This window comes from Schistocerca nitens, chromosome 1 (assembly GCF_023898315.1).
Source record: "Schistocerca nitens isolate TAMUIC-IGC-003100 chromosome 1, iqSchNite1.1, whole genome shotgun sequence".
NCBI classification, from domain to species: Eukaryota; Metazoa; Arthropoda; class Insecta; order Orthoptera; family Acrididae; genus Schistocerca; species Schistocerca nitens.
Genome location: NC_064614.1, coordinates 953,321,314 through 953,338,336, shown reverse-complemented (window position 1 = coordinate 953,338,336; position 17,023 = coordinate 953,321,314). Strand labels below are relative to the sequence as shown.

At 38.8% G+C, this 17,023-nt stretch overlaps 2 protein-coding genes across 3 annotated transcripts in view; both read left to right on the top strand.

Annotated features, from left to right (window-relative positions):
- LOC126194684 (uncharacterized) overlaps positions 1–6,631 on the top strand; it is a 34,372-nt gene extending 27,741 nt beyond the window's left edge. For both annotated transcript variants that reach the window (XM_049932895.1, XM_049932904.1), the window contains exon 3: positions 2,592–6,631. In XM_049932895.1, coding sequence (XP_049788852.1) covers positions 2,592–4,190 — 1,599 coding nt within the window. In that variant the 3' untranslated portion in view covers positions 4,191–6,631. The remainder of the gene's footprint in view (positions 1–2,591) is intronic.
- Positions 1–17,023, top strand: part of LOC126194677 (guanine nucleotide exchange factor DBS-like) — a 373,302-nt gene that overhangs the window by 39,242 nt on the left and 317,037 nt on the right. The window lies entirely within an intron of this gene.

The following is a 17,023-nucleotide window of genomic DNA, read 5'->3' as shown; positions in this document are numbered from 1 at the left end:
ATGATAGAAGGTTGTATACATGGAAGAACCCTGGAGATACTAAAAGGTATCAGATAGATTATATAATGGTAAGACAGAGATTTAGGAACCAGGTTTTAAATTGTAAGACATTTCCAGGGGCAGATGTGGACTCTGACCACAATCTATTGGTTATGACCTGTAGATTAAAACTGAGAAACTGCAAAAAGGTGGGAATTTAAGGAGATGGGACCTGGATAAACTGAAAGAACCAGAGGTTGTTCAGAGTTTCAGGGAGAGCATAAGGGAACAATTGACAGGAATGGGGGAAAGAAATACAGTAGAAGAAGAATGGGTAGCTTTGAGGGATGAAGTAGTGAAGGCAGCAGAGGATCAAGTAGGTAAAAAGACGAGGGCTAGTAGAAATCCTTGGGTAACAGAAGAAATATTGAATTTAATTGATGAAAGGAGAAAATATAAAAATGCAGTAAATGAAGCAGGCAAAAACAGATACAAACGTCTCAAAAATGAGATCGACAGGAAGTGCAAAATGGCTAAGCAGGGATGGATAGAGGACAAATGTAAGGATGTAGAGGGTTATCTCACTAGGGGTAAGATAGATACTGCCTACAGGAAAATTAAAGAGACCTTTGGAGATAAGAGAACCACTTGTATGAATATCAAGAGCTCATATGGAAACCCAGTTCTAAGCAAAGAAGGGAAGGCAGAAAGGTGGAAGGAGTATATAGAGGGTCTATACAAGGGCGATGTACTTGAGGACAATATTATGGAAATGGAAGAGGATGTAGATGAAGATGAAATGGGAGATACGATACTGCGTGAAGAGTTAGACAGAGCACTGAAAGACCTGAGTCGAAACAAGGCCCCAGGAGTAGACAACATTCCATTGGAACTACTGACGGCCTTGGGAGAGCCAGTCCTGACAAAACTCTACCATCTGGTGAGCAAGATGTATGAAACAGGCGAAATACCCTCACACTTCAAGAAGAATATAATAATTCCAATCCCAAAGAAAGCAGGTGTTGACAGATGTGAGAATTACTGAACAATCAGTTTAATAAGCCATAGCTGCAAAATACAAACACGAATTCTTTACAGACGAATGGAAAAACTAGTAGAAGCCGACCTCGGGGAAGATCAGTTTGGATTCCGTAGAAACACTGGAACACGTGAGGCAATACTGACCTTACGACTTATCTTAGAAGAAAGATTAAGGAAAGGCAAACCTACGTTTCTAGCATTGTAGACTTGGAGAAAGCTTTTGACAATGTTGACTGGAATACTCTCTTTCAAATTCTAAAGGTGGCAGGGGTAAAATACAGGGAGCGAAAGGCTATTTACAATTGGTACAGAAACCAGATGGCAGTTATAAGAGTCGAGGGACATGAAAGGGAAGCAGTGGTTGGGAAGGGAGTAAGACAGGGTTGTAGCCTCTCCCCGATGTTATTCAATCTATATATTGAGCAAGCAGTAAAGGAAACAAAAGAACAATTCGGAGTAGGTATTAAAATCCATGGAGAAGAAATAAAAACTTTGAGGTTCGCCAACGTCATCGTAATTCTGTCAGAGACAGCAAAGGACTTGGAAGAGCAGTTGAACGGAATGGATGGTGTCTTGAAGGGAGGATATAAGATGAACCTCAACAAAAGCAAAACGAGGATAATGGAATGTAGTCGAATTAAGTCGGGTGATGTTGAGGGAATTAGATTAGGAAATGAGACACTTAAAGTAGTAAAGGAGTTTTGCTATTTGGGAAGCAAAATAACTGATGATGGTCGAAGTAGAGAGGGTATAAAATGTAGACTGGCAATGGCAAGGAAAGCGTTTCTGAAGAAGAGAAATTTGTTAACATAGAGTATAGATTTACGTGTCAGGAAGTCATTTCTGAAAGTATTTGTATGGAGTGTAGCCATGTATGGAAGTGAAACATGGGACGGTAAATACTTTGGACAAGAAGAGAATAGAAGCTTTCGAAATGTGGTGCTACAGAAGAATGCTGAAGATTAGATGGGTAGATCACATAACTAATGAGGAGGTACTGAATAGGATTGGGGAGAAGAGGAGTTTGTGGCACAATTTGACCAGAAGAAGGGATCGGTTGGTAGGACATGTTCTGAGGCATCAAGGGATCACCAATTTAGTATTGGAGGGCAGCGTGGAGGGTAAAAATCGTAGGGGGAGACCAAGAGATGAATACACTAAGCAGATTCAGAAGGATGTAGGTTGCAGTAGGTACTGGGAGATGAAGAAGCTTGCACATGATAGAGTAGCATGGAGAGCTGCATCAAACCAGTCTCAGGACTGAAGACCACAACAACAACAACAACAACAACAACAACAACATTAGCATCTGAAAAGATTCTGCTTAATTCTGAAGTTAATCAAGTTTTAGTAGATTAGTCAGTTAAGATTTACATTTGGAAGTATGGAAATAGTTATGGATATAATTATGAAATATTGTAAATGAATTAATTTGTAACTGGCCAAAATGTATGCAAAATTCTAATAGAGATATATATATAGAAAACTTTAATGTTATTATCCTACATTTATTGATATAGCTAGTATGTTTTAAAGAGAGTAGCTGTAGTAATCATGATTACTTTTCGCAGGTGATCATTATTTCGGCCAGTGACTCTACATCTTCTGTGCAGACTGAAACATCATCTCCTCAAAACCAAAACAACCAAATTACTGGTGGAATGGTTCAGTGGCACACACCAGTGACTGGACAACATTCAGTCTTTGCAAGTATTGTGGATAACAACAAACAGTTTGGTAGCAACGTAAATAGTGAACAAGTGCTGTGGCAGACAGATGGTATACAGTTGTGGCAAGGTTCCCACCAAACAACAGCAATTTGTATACCTAATGTTGAAACATCAAATGTGGCAGAACAAGAAGCTTTTACCAGTGCAGCCTCAGAAAGACCTGAGGCAGCACTAAAAGTAAAGAAAAAGATGACTTTAATGAAGACAGCAGATTCGAGGACAAATACTAAGTCAAAAACACCTCAGAAATCTAAACAAAAAGTGAGAGACTCAAGTGATATGGACCCAACTCAGTTGGAGGAAAATGCACAACAAGTGAAAGAAAGATTTGAGAAAGGCTGTGAGTGCCAAGAAGAAAACTGTTTCAAAGGACTTAGTCCTGAGTATGTATATCGACACAGGCTGAATATAGCAGAGCTAACCAAAGGTGAACATGACATGTACCTTATGGGTGTTACAATGGCTGTGCTTACTAATCCGGAAGAAACTGTTAGACACAAAGAGAGACAACGATTGCGTGCCCAGTATGCATTTCAAGGCCGCCGAGTTTGCTTGGCCGCTTTCTTATATCTGGAAAACTGTACTCATTACCAGTTGAAGAGAATCCGGAAACACGTTATGGTACATGGTGTATCACCGCGTGTTCATGGAAACTGTGGAAAGAAGCCCCACAACACGTTTCCTCTTGACAGTTACCGTCATGCAACATCTTTCCTTCAACGTTTTATTGAGAAACACACTCAGAGCTCAGCAACCACTGTTAATGGGTCATCACCAGGTTCCGGGATGAAGAGTAAGTCAAAGCCTGTAGGGAAAACAACTCCTTTATACTTGCCCTCAGAAATTACAAGAAAGACTATTCATAATGCATATTGTCAATATTGTGAAAATTATGATCCATCAATAAAAGTAATGGGTTATTCTACATTTAGGCATTTTATGAAGGAACAGTTTCCACATGTGAAATTTTGCAAAACTGAAAGCAATTGTAACAGAACAGCAGTAAACAATCAGACACAGAAATGTAATGGAAGCAACTCTGTTCAGGTTGTGGACACACTTCCACAGCAATGTATAAAATTGCCAAGTGAGTCTCTTACTGCGCAGGTGCCTGAAAATTGTCAAGAAACGCAAGCTACATCTATACTCCGTCATGGCCAGTTAACTGCTATTCCCATCATATTCTCACAACCTGCTTCTCAGTCAGAAACAACACTCCCTGCAAATGTTTCTCAAGAACAAGCTTTTATTGTAAAACCTATCTTACATGCATCTCTGGATGGAACACCAGTGTCAATAAACAGTTCTGGGACATTTACATCGTATCAGCTAGCTCCAGCACATCCAACATACACGACTCACCCACACAATTCTCAGACAATAGCTGTAGCCTCAATAGATGGTAATACACAGGACACATTTGCATTTACTACATTATAAAAAAAAAAAAAAAATAAAGCCATCAATCCTCGTGTTGCTTGGAACAACACAGTTGTTTGCTAGACATGTTCCTGTTGAAGGAAGTATCCCATTTCCTTCATTTGGCCTTTCAATTGATGTAACCAGCCAGTTATAGGGAGACCTACATTTTAATGTAGACTGTGAACTGCAGTGCATCTTGGTATTTCTCACATTGATAAACATTGCCAGATGTGATAGACATGATAATTTACAGATAAAAATCCTAGGACTGAGAAAGGCTTCAACCCATGGCCATTATATCTGTAGCTTGGCATTCTACCACCAAGCCACAGAGATGCATGCACAAATTAAGTTTGCAAAACTCATAAGTTAAATGTTGGTTAAGAAGTTATTTTTAGTGCAACAGCATTGTACAAAAAGAAATTACATATATTAATATATTACTTAATGTCCTTTAATTTATGAATGACATGTAAATTGTATTTATGATTTCCTGATGTGTAACTGTCAGAATTATTTCACAAGAAGGGCACACTTTATTATATTAGTATGTAGTTCAAGATCAGTATTAACATAATTATTTATGTCCTTTCACTCCTACAGACATGTTTTTCTAAGTGTTATTTAAGGGAAGCTTTTAAATTATGTTGTCAAAATCTTACTTTTGTTTGTTTCCCTAAAGAATAGTTTATATGAAAGAGATTAACATCAAAAATAAATTTAAGAGTTAGTCTTTCATGAAGATTTTTGTCAGGGGGTTAGCCTCGTACAGAAGTGAAACATGGACAATAAACAGTTATGAGAAGAGGAGGAAAGATGATCTCGAGATACTGAAAAGAATGCTGGAGACAAGAAGAGTAGCATAGAATACTGGCAGTGTGGTATTGAATAAAATGTGAGTGAAAATGAAATTTATGGAACAACTTGATAACTTGATTTGACACGTCCTTAGGCATCGAGGATTTATCAGTTTGGTACTGGAGGGAAGTTGGGTGGGATGGGGGGATAGTGGAGGTAGTGGAAGGAGACAAAGGCTTGGATACAATAAACAGGTTCAAATTGTTGTAGGTTGCAGTGGTTATGTAGAGACAAAGAGGCTTGCATGGAGTAGACTAGTGTTGAAGAGTTTTAATCTTTTGACCCCAATATTGGTCTTATTAAATTCAGTGAATTGTTGCTGCACAAACAATAACAACAAGAGGAAAAAAATGTCCATATCTGTGACAAAAAGAAAAGTCCATATGTCAAAATTATTTTGTCATTTTTCATCATTAATGAGAAAAAATATTAGTCGAATATGAAATGACATTAGTAATGGGTTTTTGCATAGTGAGAGGTTTAATAATGTGGTTCCTACCATGAGGAGCCTTACTGATGTGTTACTTTTTATTATTTTTGTAATACATTTGTTTGGATATTTTCTCAATTTTAAATGATTAATTTAGTGTGTACAGACATTATTTTGCAGGCCAGAGAGAGATGCCAAATTACATGCCATCATTCAGTCTCTGTTTAGGAAACAAATCTAAAAGAAAAGAAAGCCTTTGATAAATTTTGTATGAACAGATTACATTCTTTAATTGTGGGGAAAAAAAATAAGGACAATCTTGACATTGTTATGTTGTGTAGATACTCCAGTTCTTATAATGCACACAGAAAATAAAATGGAATTAAGTTAGGGAACAATTATTTACCTAAATCGACAAGAGCAAGCTGTATTGCAAATGTTTGGTATTGTTGAAGTAAGTGAAACAGTGTTGCAATTCCTTACGACATCACATTAGTAATGTCCTTCTCCTCTACTCGTGCTGTAAAATAATATTGTGATGGACAGTGTAGATGTTGAACAGTTGCTTAAGATTTTGAAACATAAATTATTATTCAACTGTAGGTCACGATACTTCGCACCTGTATCACTCTGAGGAAGAACACAACTTGCAGTCCTCATAATCTTCCTTCATCTAGAAAATGTATTCATGCAAATTGGGTGGTTTACATCTTTAGTGAGAATTTAGTCTGCCCTGGAAGTGAGTAGCTTTGAAATTTGTTGTGTGAATAATAAAAGTAAAAATGCGAAAGATGCTATGCTCCTTTAACAATATGAAGGTGATTCAAATAAACATATACATCCCCCCACCCTACACACACACACACACACACACACACACACACACACACACACACACACACACACACACACACACAATACAATATTGATTATTTATCTTCACTTTCATCAAAGACACTATCTTCTGACTGAATGAACTGAAAAGTGTGATAATTGTCTATGTGTACAAGTATTCAGATTTTTTCTAATCCATTGTGTGACTTTTGTTGCAACTTCATAAGAAGTATAGAGTACAAATACATTATAGAAATATGATGATCTAGCTTTGTAGACATTGAATTGTACAGTTATTAATATTTTGGCTTTGATATAAATGAATTTATTTATAAGACATTGGACTTTTAATTTTTAACGTGGTACCTATTCTTGGTGCTCGAGTGTCCCATTTTGGGAACATTTTTAAATGTGTGAATTTTTTATGTAAAGAGTGTATTATTTCATGAAATTGAATCCCTTGAGCCAAAGACTATTGGCAAAATTTTATATTGTATTCTGTGTGTCATAATAGTAAATTCCAAAAGGAAATTTGACACTTTAACAACAACCACCCCAAAATGTTGTTAGTATTTATTCTGGTCATTGAGAAGTTGATGTATGTTGCGAGAGAGAAAATGGAATAGCACCAATTTTTATATGTCCTGAGAATAAACAACACTATTAATTATTGTTTGGAGTGAATTTTTAAATTGGGAAAGCTTCTGATGAAGACTACTGGAATATGTCAAAGAAACAGACAATAATGTGCAGGGAGAGGGGAGGAGGTGTATTCAAAGTAATGTATACCTTGAACTTTTTGTATTGAGTGAGGAAGCACAGCAGTAAAGTGGTGATGTACATTGTCTGTTATGTCGTAAATCACTCAAAGTAAATGCAAACTGGCGGAAGGCTCTCATTTAGCAACATACTTACAAAATTTAAGCAGTTCATCTCTAAATCAATATGGAATTCAGAAAGTAAATTGCATGTCATCCCACACTAAAACTATTATGTAGTATGTATTGTTGGAAGCAATATAGTCCAGAATTTAACAATATTATTCTTGTGACAAAACATCTAAATTGCACACAAATTCACTGTTAAATGCTGGCTGTGTATGAACCAAATGCAATGTTGCATCTATTCATAATGAAACAGTGGCAACAATTTCACCAAGCTCCCACAGACCTAGGTGATGTAGATTCACCATACAGTCCTGATCTTGCACAAGGCAGTTTTAATTTTTTCAGTGAACTAAAAAAGAAGTTGTAGGGTGGTCAGGGCAGGGCAGGGCAGGGCAGGGGAAAACATATATAAAACCTTGACCTAGGAGTGGATTTCTGTCATCAAGTTATTGAACAATAGATAGAACATTTTGACCATTTGCAGAGGCTGGGTGGCTATGTTGCTGAATAGTGTCATGTATGTGTCACTTTGATGTGAGATGCAATTCAGTAAAATTTATTTGGCCTGCATTGATAGTGTGTAACTTAACTGTTTGAAATCCTCTCATTATAATTTTAAATCAGCAGTTGCCAGTAAAGTCCAGTAAACAAATCTAATTCATAATTAAACATGGCCAAGTTATTGTGCAATAGCCTGCAAGGATTTTGGTTAGCCATGTTGTATAAATGTGCTGGATAATAAGGAGTGCACATTTGATGTATGAAATTTTAGATGGGAACTAGACACGTCAAAGTGTATCAATGTACGAGCTATTTAAAATTGCTAACCAAATTACATCCCCACTGAATACCTATTAGATTTCTTATGCGCAAATAAAATACTGCAGTTCTGTGTTCTAAAATACAAATCTCTGATGCAAAAAATTAAATTAGTAGTAAACTACACTGGAGAACCGAAGCTGGGATTTTATAGCTTCAAAAAATTCGGAACACTAGTTACCTCAGTTATAATGTGTCACTAAGGTAACTCTGTTGGCGCCTTTAGAAGGCACTTCACTGAAGTAAGAGGGACTGCACATTTGCCAGGACATTATCATATATCAACACTTGACTGACACTAATTTCATATCAGTTAGTGGTGAACTCAGTATAAGAAACTGCAGGCACTGGAGGGAGTGGCACGTAATTCCAAACTATGAATCGAGAGAGAGAGAGAGAGAGAGAGAGAGAGAGAGAGAGAGAGAGAGAGAGAGAGAGAGAGATTCAAATATATCATTGCAGTGCTTTCAGGAGAGACGCATTGTGGCAGTATGAGAAAAGAAGAGGGGAAATGAACAACAGAGCCAGATTCATTTCAGAATGATAATGCTGAATGTAATTTGGAATGGAAGGAAGGATGTGGAAGATAATGGAAGAGCCACTTGGAAGAGATGTAAAAGACCAGACTAGTGGAGACACACAGGTCAAGTATGTGTTAGAGAATTTTCTTTTTTTTCTATTGTAGAAAAGTACTTATGTTGAGATAGAATAGATGTATACAAGCAAACTGGAGAATTGCATAATCAAATCACCAAAGTGTTTTGTAACAAAATAGAATATTGGGTATTGTAGTTGTGGGCAGTTATCAGTACCAATTCATGTGGACTGTCTGTAATAATTTTGTTATAAAATATGGGTAAAACAGGTCAGTTGAGAGAGCACTTGTACCCTCATGGACCATAACATAATTATTAGTGGAACCTGGTAAAGGTGAAACTATTCAATAATAAATAAAAACATTCTTGTAAACATGGGTCTGAATCGAGCCATTTGCAAGATAATTGTGTGTTATTAGCTGTCAGATTAAGTCCCTGTGTAATGGTGTTCAAATTTCACATATGGCCCACAGTTGAGGAATATGGTAAATTCATAATGGCACACATTTTGCTGCTGATGTTAAGATGTCCTCTAAAGCACCAATACGGTCAAAGATAGATTGCTTGAGGAGGATTTGTATCTCAACCTCAGAGATACCTTACCTCAATACTCTTGATTTTTCTACCTCATATCATTACAAAAGTGGATTGACAGCTCTCCTGTTAATAAGGTTGAAGAAATGGAGGAGCAAATTGTGCGGTCTTGTCAAGATTTACAGATTGATCTGCCAGTGTTTGAAAGAAGTCCTACCTCACTGCAGAGACAAGTGCAGTATTGCATCTAAATGTGAGAACATATTGTGAAAGACTTTAACAGATGGGGGTGTATAGTAAATTGTAACAAATAACATGCTGAAGTATTACTCAATTCTTCTTACGGTAGACATGGTTGAGATTTGAACCCAGTTAGATGGGGACTAAAAAAGTTTTTCATTTCAAATACATTTATCCTAACTAGGGCAATATTTCGCATAAAGTAAGTGACAGGTCATAACTACACATTCGCAATTATCTTACAAATGGATTGTTTGTGAACCCATGGGTACTGGAATTTTTTTGCTCTTATACTTTCATCCTTATCAGTTTTCACTATTTTATATACCCTAGCTATGTCTCACAAGAGAAGAGTAACATAGGGATACATGCAGTATGACATAATCTAACAGTCTGGCACACAGCTTCATTCCACCAGGAAGTTCCATATCAACTTGCACACTGCTGCAGAGTAAAAATTCATTCTGGAAACAATCCATATGCTGTGGCTAAGCCATTTCTCCATAGTATTCCTTCTTCCAAGACTACTACTCCTACAATGTACGCAGGAGAAATTCTGCGAAATTTTGAAGATAGGAGAAGAGATAATGTCAGAAGTAAAACTTCGAGGGTGAGCTGTGAATAGTGCTTGAATAGCTTGCACTTGCGTGCAAGAGGAATAGGTCCTACATGGGTTTAATCTGCCAACAAGTTTCAACACTGAGCATGCACATGCACTGACAAACTGCTCATTGCTGCCAATACCTAAATTATTGTTGTTGTCTGTCAGCTTGAATTGTGTTGTTATTCCATTTAAAAAAGAAAGTGCTAAAATCCTCAGTAATACATGAACATGTGTGGGGGACACACTTCTTTCAAACACTGTACCCATTTGACCTTCAATATGTACTAGCTGGAGGAGAGGGCAAATAAGAATGCCTGGTGTGAGAACTTACCTTAAAGCATACTTCATTAGACTATAATGAATATAATCATGCTTTTGGCATCAAGATTCAGTTGTACTCTGACAACAAGCTCAGATGAGCCTGAATTATAAACAAAGATGGGGTAGCCCTCTCCTGACAACAAATAACATACATGCCATCTGGTAGGCCTGAAACACCAAACACATGGGAAAAATTTTCAACTTGATTGAGCTATAACTCATTTAGTGTGAGTAGCAAAGAGCTGTGCTCAGTGCAATAATTGCAATGCATATTGATGGTAATATACAGGAAATCAAGGTACTAATTTGCTGATGTGCCTGAAAATAAAGTGCATATTCATATTTGTTCTTGGTAATTTAATTGCAAAAGCTGAAATGCAACCAGTTGAAGAGTTACAAAATATTTCCATACAGCAGGTTACTAGTGCTGGTGTGACTAAAGGCTGTCAATATGCTGCACCTTGTTTTCGCAGACATGTGCATGCAATAAATAACCTACAGTTTCAATCTACTGCTGGCTCAATATATTTCGATTTAGAAAAAAACTTTGGGCAGCAAGCGGATAAGCTCTCTCAGAGAATGCTTTAAACTCAGCTTAGGTAATAGAATTTGTAACGGTGGAATTTCTTCTGTGGTGAGCATTTGCAACTTCCTCCAAAACAGGGAGAGAAAGGAAGAAAAACCTTTGTGTGCTGCTCAAGTCTGCAGTGTAGATTTTTTTTTGAGAGCCTTGAGAAAAAAATCATAACAAGTTTTTCATATTAATATGTAATTTAATTATCAATCTATGGTTACAGAAAAATTAACTCACAACTTTGGACTGTCACTGGCAGCTGTATATTCAATTGCCCAGCCATTTAATCGCTTTGTGCTGGAATTTCATTTCCTTTTCGACATTGTCGTAGCTCTCGTATTTGCTCAGTGCTGGATTTTTAACCGTTTACGGATTCCATTCGAGGTGAGCTTTCCTCCGACTTGTAGTTTCTAAAATTCTGAGCATATCTTAAGATACGCGAGACATCTTTCAATTTTTTTTATATTTTTTTTATTTTTTATTTTATTTATTTTTGTCAATACTGATTTTTTGTTAATATTTGGTGAGTATTTTTGTCACTTTAGGTTCTAGTAGTGCCCAAGCTAATAATACTGAAGAGCCAAAGAAACTGGTACACCTGCCTAATATGTAAGCCCCCTGCGAGCACACAGAAATGCCACAACATGATTTGGCATGGACTAGACTAATGTCTGAAATAGTGGTGGAGGGAATTGATACAATGGATCCTGCAGGGCTGTCCATAAATCCGTAAGAATATGATAGGGTGAAGATCTCTTATGAACAGCATGTTGCAAGGCATCCCAGATATGTGCAGTAATGTTAATGTCAGGGGAGTTTGGTGGCCAGCAGAAGAGTGTTCCTGGGTCCACTCTGTAGTCGTTTTGGACATGTGGGATGTCACATTTTCCTGCTGGAATTGCCCAAGTCTATCAGAATGAACAATGGACATGAATGGTTGCAGGTGATCAGACAGGATGCTTAAGTACCTGTCACTAGTCAGAGTCATATCTAGACATATCAGGGGTCGCACAGCAGTCCAACTGCAGACGCCCTGCACCACCACACAGCCTCCGCCAGCTTGAACATTCCCCTGCTGACATGCAAGGTCCATGGATTCATGAGGTTGTCTCCACATTCATCCTCTCGATACTATTTGAAACCAGGCAACATGTTTCCAATCACCAACAGATTAATTTCGGTGTTGATGGTCCCAGGCGAGACATAAACCATTGTGTCGTGGGATCATCAGGGGTACACGAGTGGGCCTTTGGCTCCGAAAGCCCATATCGACAATTTTTCGTTGAATAGTTCACATGCTGACGTTTGTTGAAGGGCCAGTATTGAAATCTGCAGCAACTTGCAGAAGGGTTGCACTTCTGTCACACTGAATGATTCTTTCAGCCACTGTTGGTCCCATTCTTGCAGGATCTTTTTCTGGCCGCAGCGATGTCGGAGATTTAGTGTCTTACCATATTCCTGATATTTTCAGTACACTCGTGACATGGTCGTATAGGAAAACCCCACTTCATCGCTACCTCGGAGATGCTATGTCCCAATGCCAGTGTGTTGGCTATAATACCGTGTTCAAACTCACTTACATCTGGATAACCTGCTATTGTAGTAGCAGTAGCCAATGTATCAACTGCGCCAGACACTTGTTGTCTTATGTAGGCATTGCTGACCACAGCACTGTATTGTGCCCATTTACGTATACCTGTATTTGAATACATCTCTATACCAGTTTCGTTGGTGCTTCAGTGTAAAATAATACGTTATGATGAAGGAAGTTGTAGCTCATCAGAGGCTGACAGCAGTGTGATGATTTCACGCAACAGGAAGAAGTTAAATAGCTTGAATTTTTCTCTTGTACTGTCTATGCAATCACTGAGTGAAAGCATACCAGACACCTGCAAAACTATGTAGGCCTATTCCATTCTGAAGGATACAAGTAAGGTTTCCTGCATTGAATAGATTTATTTACTTTTCTTAAATTTTGCAATAAAGAGACGGCAAAAAATTTGTTTTTATTGCTGTTTTCCCTCTTCGACCAAGGGTGAACTAATCTCATGTTCTGAATTAAAGAATAAGTAGCTGCTGTCCACAGACACAATTGACTTCTACATATTGCAAAAAGTCAGCAATTCTAAAGTACCAATATATATCAGTCATTTTAGAATTTTCACAAAGATGAGAAGCACTAGACGAAACAAACAGCAGACATGTTTTGCATGCTAGATTTGTGGTGATCTGCCCACACACTGTAAGCTGTCTGTGAAGATGTAATTAGGAGTTAGAGATTTTAGTAATTTCATTGAATTTTGTGGCTTCTGCTTCCATGTGTGCACAAATCTTATAAGTGTGTGTCATCCATGCTGTCCTAACTGGTATGCCAATACTTGTTAGCCATCATGATTGATGAACTTTGGCTTAGAGTGGAAGCAGTCTGGAATGACGTACTAGTTTCTGTCATCCAAGCTCAGTTTGATTTAATGTTTCACCATATAGAACCAGTGGCGCTGCGAAAGGTGGCAGTGCACACGATATACACACAAATCACCCACAAATTTAATCATGCATTCATCCTACTGTACTGTATACACACAACTACATTTTAAAAAAATGTTTTCCTGTCTGTCCCGCCATGCAGCTTAATGGGTGGCAATTTTTCAAGGATCCATAAATTGATTTTATAATACCACATTATATAACCATCAGAATTGTTTCATGATGAGGACACTGTCAGTCATTTTGTAATATAAGAACAGTATTGCCATGATTACCTCCAGCGACATGGGGGAACTAAAGCTTTCACTTTTGCAGATGTGTTGTTCTAAATGTTGTTATCTCTACTAAAGAATAGTTTATAAAGTTGCAGCATTTTCTCTCAGCTGTGACCTAGCTCTTGGCAGGATGGACCTGTTAATGGCTCTAGTTTGGGTGTTATTAAATGTAATGAATGTTGCTGCAACACAAACAATAGTAATTAGACAAAAAACAACCCAAACTCATGACAAGAAGAAGATTCCTCACACAAAAGTTAAGAGGGTCATTCCAAACGTAATGCCTCCTATTTTTTCATGTTGGCCTTTTATGTCCGCACCAGATGTCAGTGGTATTGTGTTAACACTTGAACCTTCCTCTTCGATTTGCAGGTGATTTTGTTGTTCTGTGGTATTTGACACCAGCAGAGGAGCATTCCAAAATGGAGTCTGATGTGGACGCTCATATAAAACAGTGATGTGTGATTTAATTCCTCACTGCTGAAGAAATTGCACCAATTGAAATCCATAAACACTTGATAAAAGTGTATGGAGACGATGCAATAGAGGTGAATATGTGTGGTGATGGGTACGGCACTTCCAAAGTGGTGAAAAGGGTGTGCATGACAAGCCATGGCCCGGTTGACCCTGCGCAGCTGTCATCCCTTGCGATGAAGAGCATCTTGATCAATCCATCCGTGCTGATTGCCAGATAGTGAACAGAGAAATGTGTGCAAAGCTGAATGTCGACTGTAACGCTTTGGAAACAATGTTGGAACTTCTTGGTTATCGCAAAGTCTGTGTGAGATGGGTCCTGCATATGCTTACAGAAGAAGAAAAAACTTATTTAGTGGAAATTTGTCGGGTCCTGCTGTACCATTATGAAGCTGAAGATGACAATTTTCTGAATAGCATTGTCACAAGAGATAAGACGTGGTGTCTCACTACAAGCCGGAATCCAGAAGACAGTTATGAAATGGTGATATGTGAATTCTCCGTCAAAGAAGAAATTGCTGTCATTTGGGATAGCCATTGTGTGGTTCTTTTGGATGTCCTGGAGCGTGGAGAAATATCAATTCAGTATGCTACAAGATGACACTGCCTAAGCTAAAAGCACAAATTTCCAGGGTAAGGCCAGAGAAGAAGACCAACTTTCACCTGCAAGATGATAATGCCTTGCCCTACACCAGTTTCGCGACTACGCAACTCGTTGCAAAGTTCGACTGGACTGTCTTACCACATCCACTGTACGATCCTGATTTAGCACTTTCAGACTTCTGTCTCTTTGTGCCCCCGAAAGATGGAATACGTGTTGGACATTTTTCAAGACTTGTGCTGTTGTCAAAGCTGTAAGGAAGTGGTTAGCCTCAGCTGGTTCCAATTTTTACAAGTGTGGCATGCGGGCTTTGGTTAATCTTTAGCAAAAGTGCATAATGGAAATGGAAATGAGCATTTGGCGTCCTTGGTTGGGAGGCCCCTTGTGGGGCAAGTCTGACGCCACATTGGGCGACCTGCGCATCGGATGGGGATGAAATGATGATGAAGACAGCACAACACCCAGTCCCTGAGTGGAGAAAATCCCTGACCCAGCCAGGAATCGAACCCGGGCCCGTAGGACAGAAATCCGTCACGCTGACCACTCAGCTATCGGGGCAGACAAAGCGCATAATGAATGGTGGTGACTGTGGAAAAATGACAGTTTGTAACTGAAATATTGCTCTATTTATCTGTTCTGTTGTGATTCAGGTATTGTCTGTAGTTTCCATGACTGAAAATAGGAGTAATTTCTTTCGGAATGACCCTCATATTTTGTCACTTTTCCCCATCAATGAGAAAATGTTATTCGCATTTTGTATTTGTGAAAAGTTTCTGTCAGTGAAGGAACGACACTTGAAGTGGGATTTTCAGATGCAAGAAGTTGAATTACATGGTTCCCATCATGAGCAATCTTACTGACATGTTACTTTCAATTACTACAGGGCTATTATAAATGATTGAAGCGATTTCATAAATTCACTGTAGCTCCATTCATTGACATATGGTCACGACACACTACAGATACGTAGAAAAACTCATAAAGTTTTGTTCGGCTGAAGCCGCACTTCAGGTTTCTGCTGCCAGAGCGCTAGAGAGCGCAGTGAGACAAAACGGCGACAGGAGCCGAGAAAGCGTATGTCGTGCTTGAAATGCACTCGCATCAGTCAGTCATAACAGTGCAATGACACTTCAGGACGAAGTTCAACAAAGATCCACCAACTGCTAACTCCATTCGGCGATTGTATGCGCAGTTTAAAGCTTCTGGATGCCTCTGTAAGGGGAAATCAACGGGTCGGCCTGCAGTGAGTGAAGAAACGGTTGAACGCGTGCGGGCAAGTTTCACGCGTAGCCCGCAGAAGTCGACGAATAAAGCAAGCAGGGAGCTAAACATACCACAGCCGATGGTTTGGAAAATCTTACGGAAAAGGCTAAAGCAGAAGCCTTACCATTTACAATTGCTACAAGCCCTGACACCCGATGACAAAGTCAAACGCTTTGAATTTTCGGTGCGGTTGCAACAGCTCATGGAAGAGGATGCGTTCAGTGCAAAACTTGTTTTCAGTGATGAAGCAACATTTTTTTCTTAATGGTGAAGTGAACAGACACAATGTGCGAATCTGGGCGGTAGAGAATCCTCACACATTCGTGCAGCAAATTTGCAATTCACCAAAAGTTAACGTGTTTTGTGCAGTCTCAAGGTTTACAGTTTAGGGCCCCTTTTTCTTCTGCGAAAAAAACATTACAGGACACGTGTATCTGGACATGCTGGAAAATTGGCTCATGCCACAACTGGAGACCGACAGCGCCGACTTCATCTTTCAACAGGATGGTGCTCCACCGCACTTCCATCATGATGTTCGGCATTTCTTAAACAGGAGATTCGAAAACCGATGGATCGGTCGTGGTGGAGATCATGATCAGCAATTCATGTCATGGCCTCCACGCTCTCCCGACTTAACCCCATGCAATTTCTTTCTGTGGGGTTATGTGAAAGTTCAGTGTTTAAACCTCCTCTACCAAGAAACGTGCCAGAACTGCGAGCTCGCATCAACGATGCTTTCGTACTCATTGATGGGGACATGCTCCGCAGAGTGTGGGAGGAACTTGATTATCGGCTTGATGTCTGCCGAATCACTAAAGGGGCACATATCGAACATTTGTGAATGCCTAAAAAAACTTTTTGCGTTTTTGTATGTGTGTGCAAAACATTGTGAAAATATCTCAAATAATAAAGTTATTGTAGAGCTGTGAAATCGCTTCAATCATTTGTAATAACCCTGTACTTTCTTGTCCTAGATCTGATAATTTGCCATCTCAGTATAACAAATCATAACCTTTTAAGTGACGTTGCTTTTACTGACACGAGCGTTATTGTC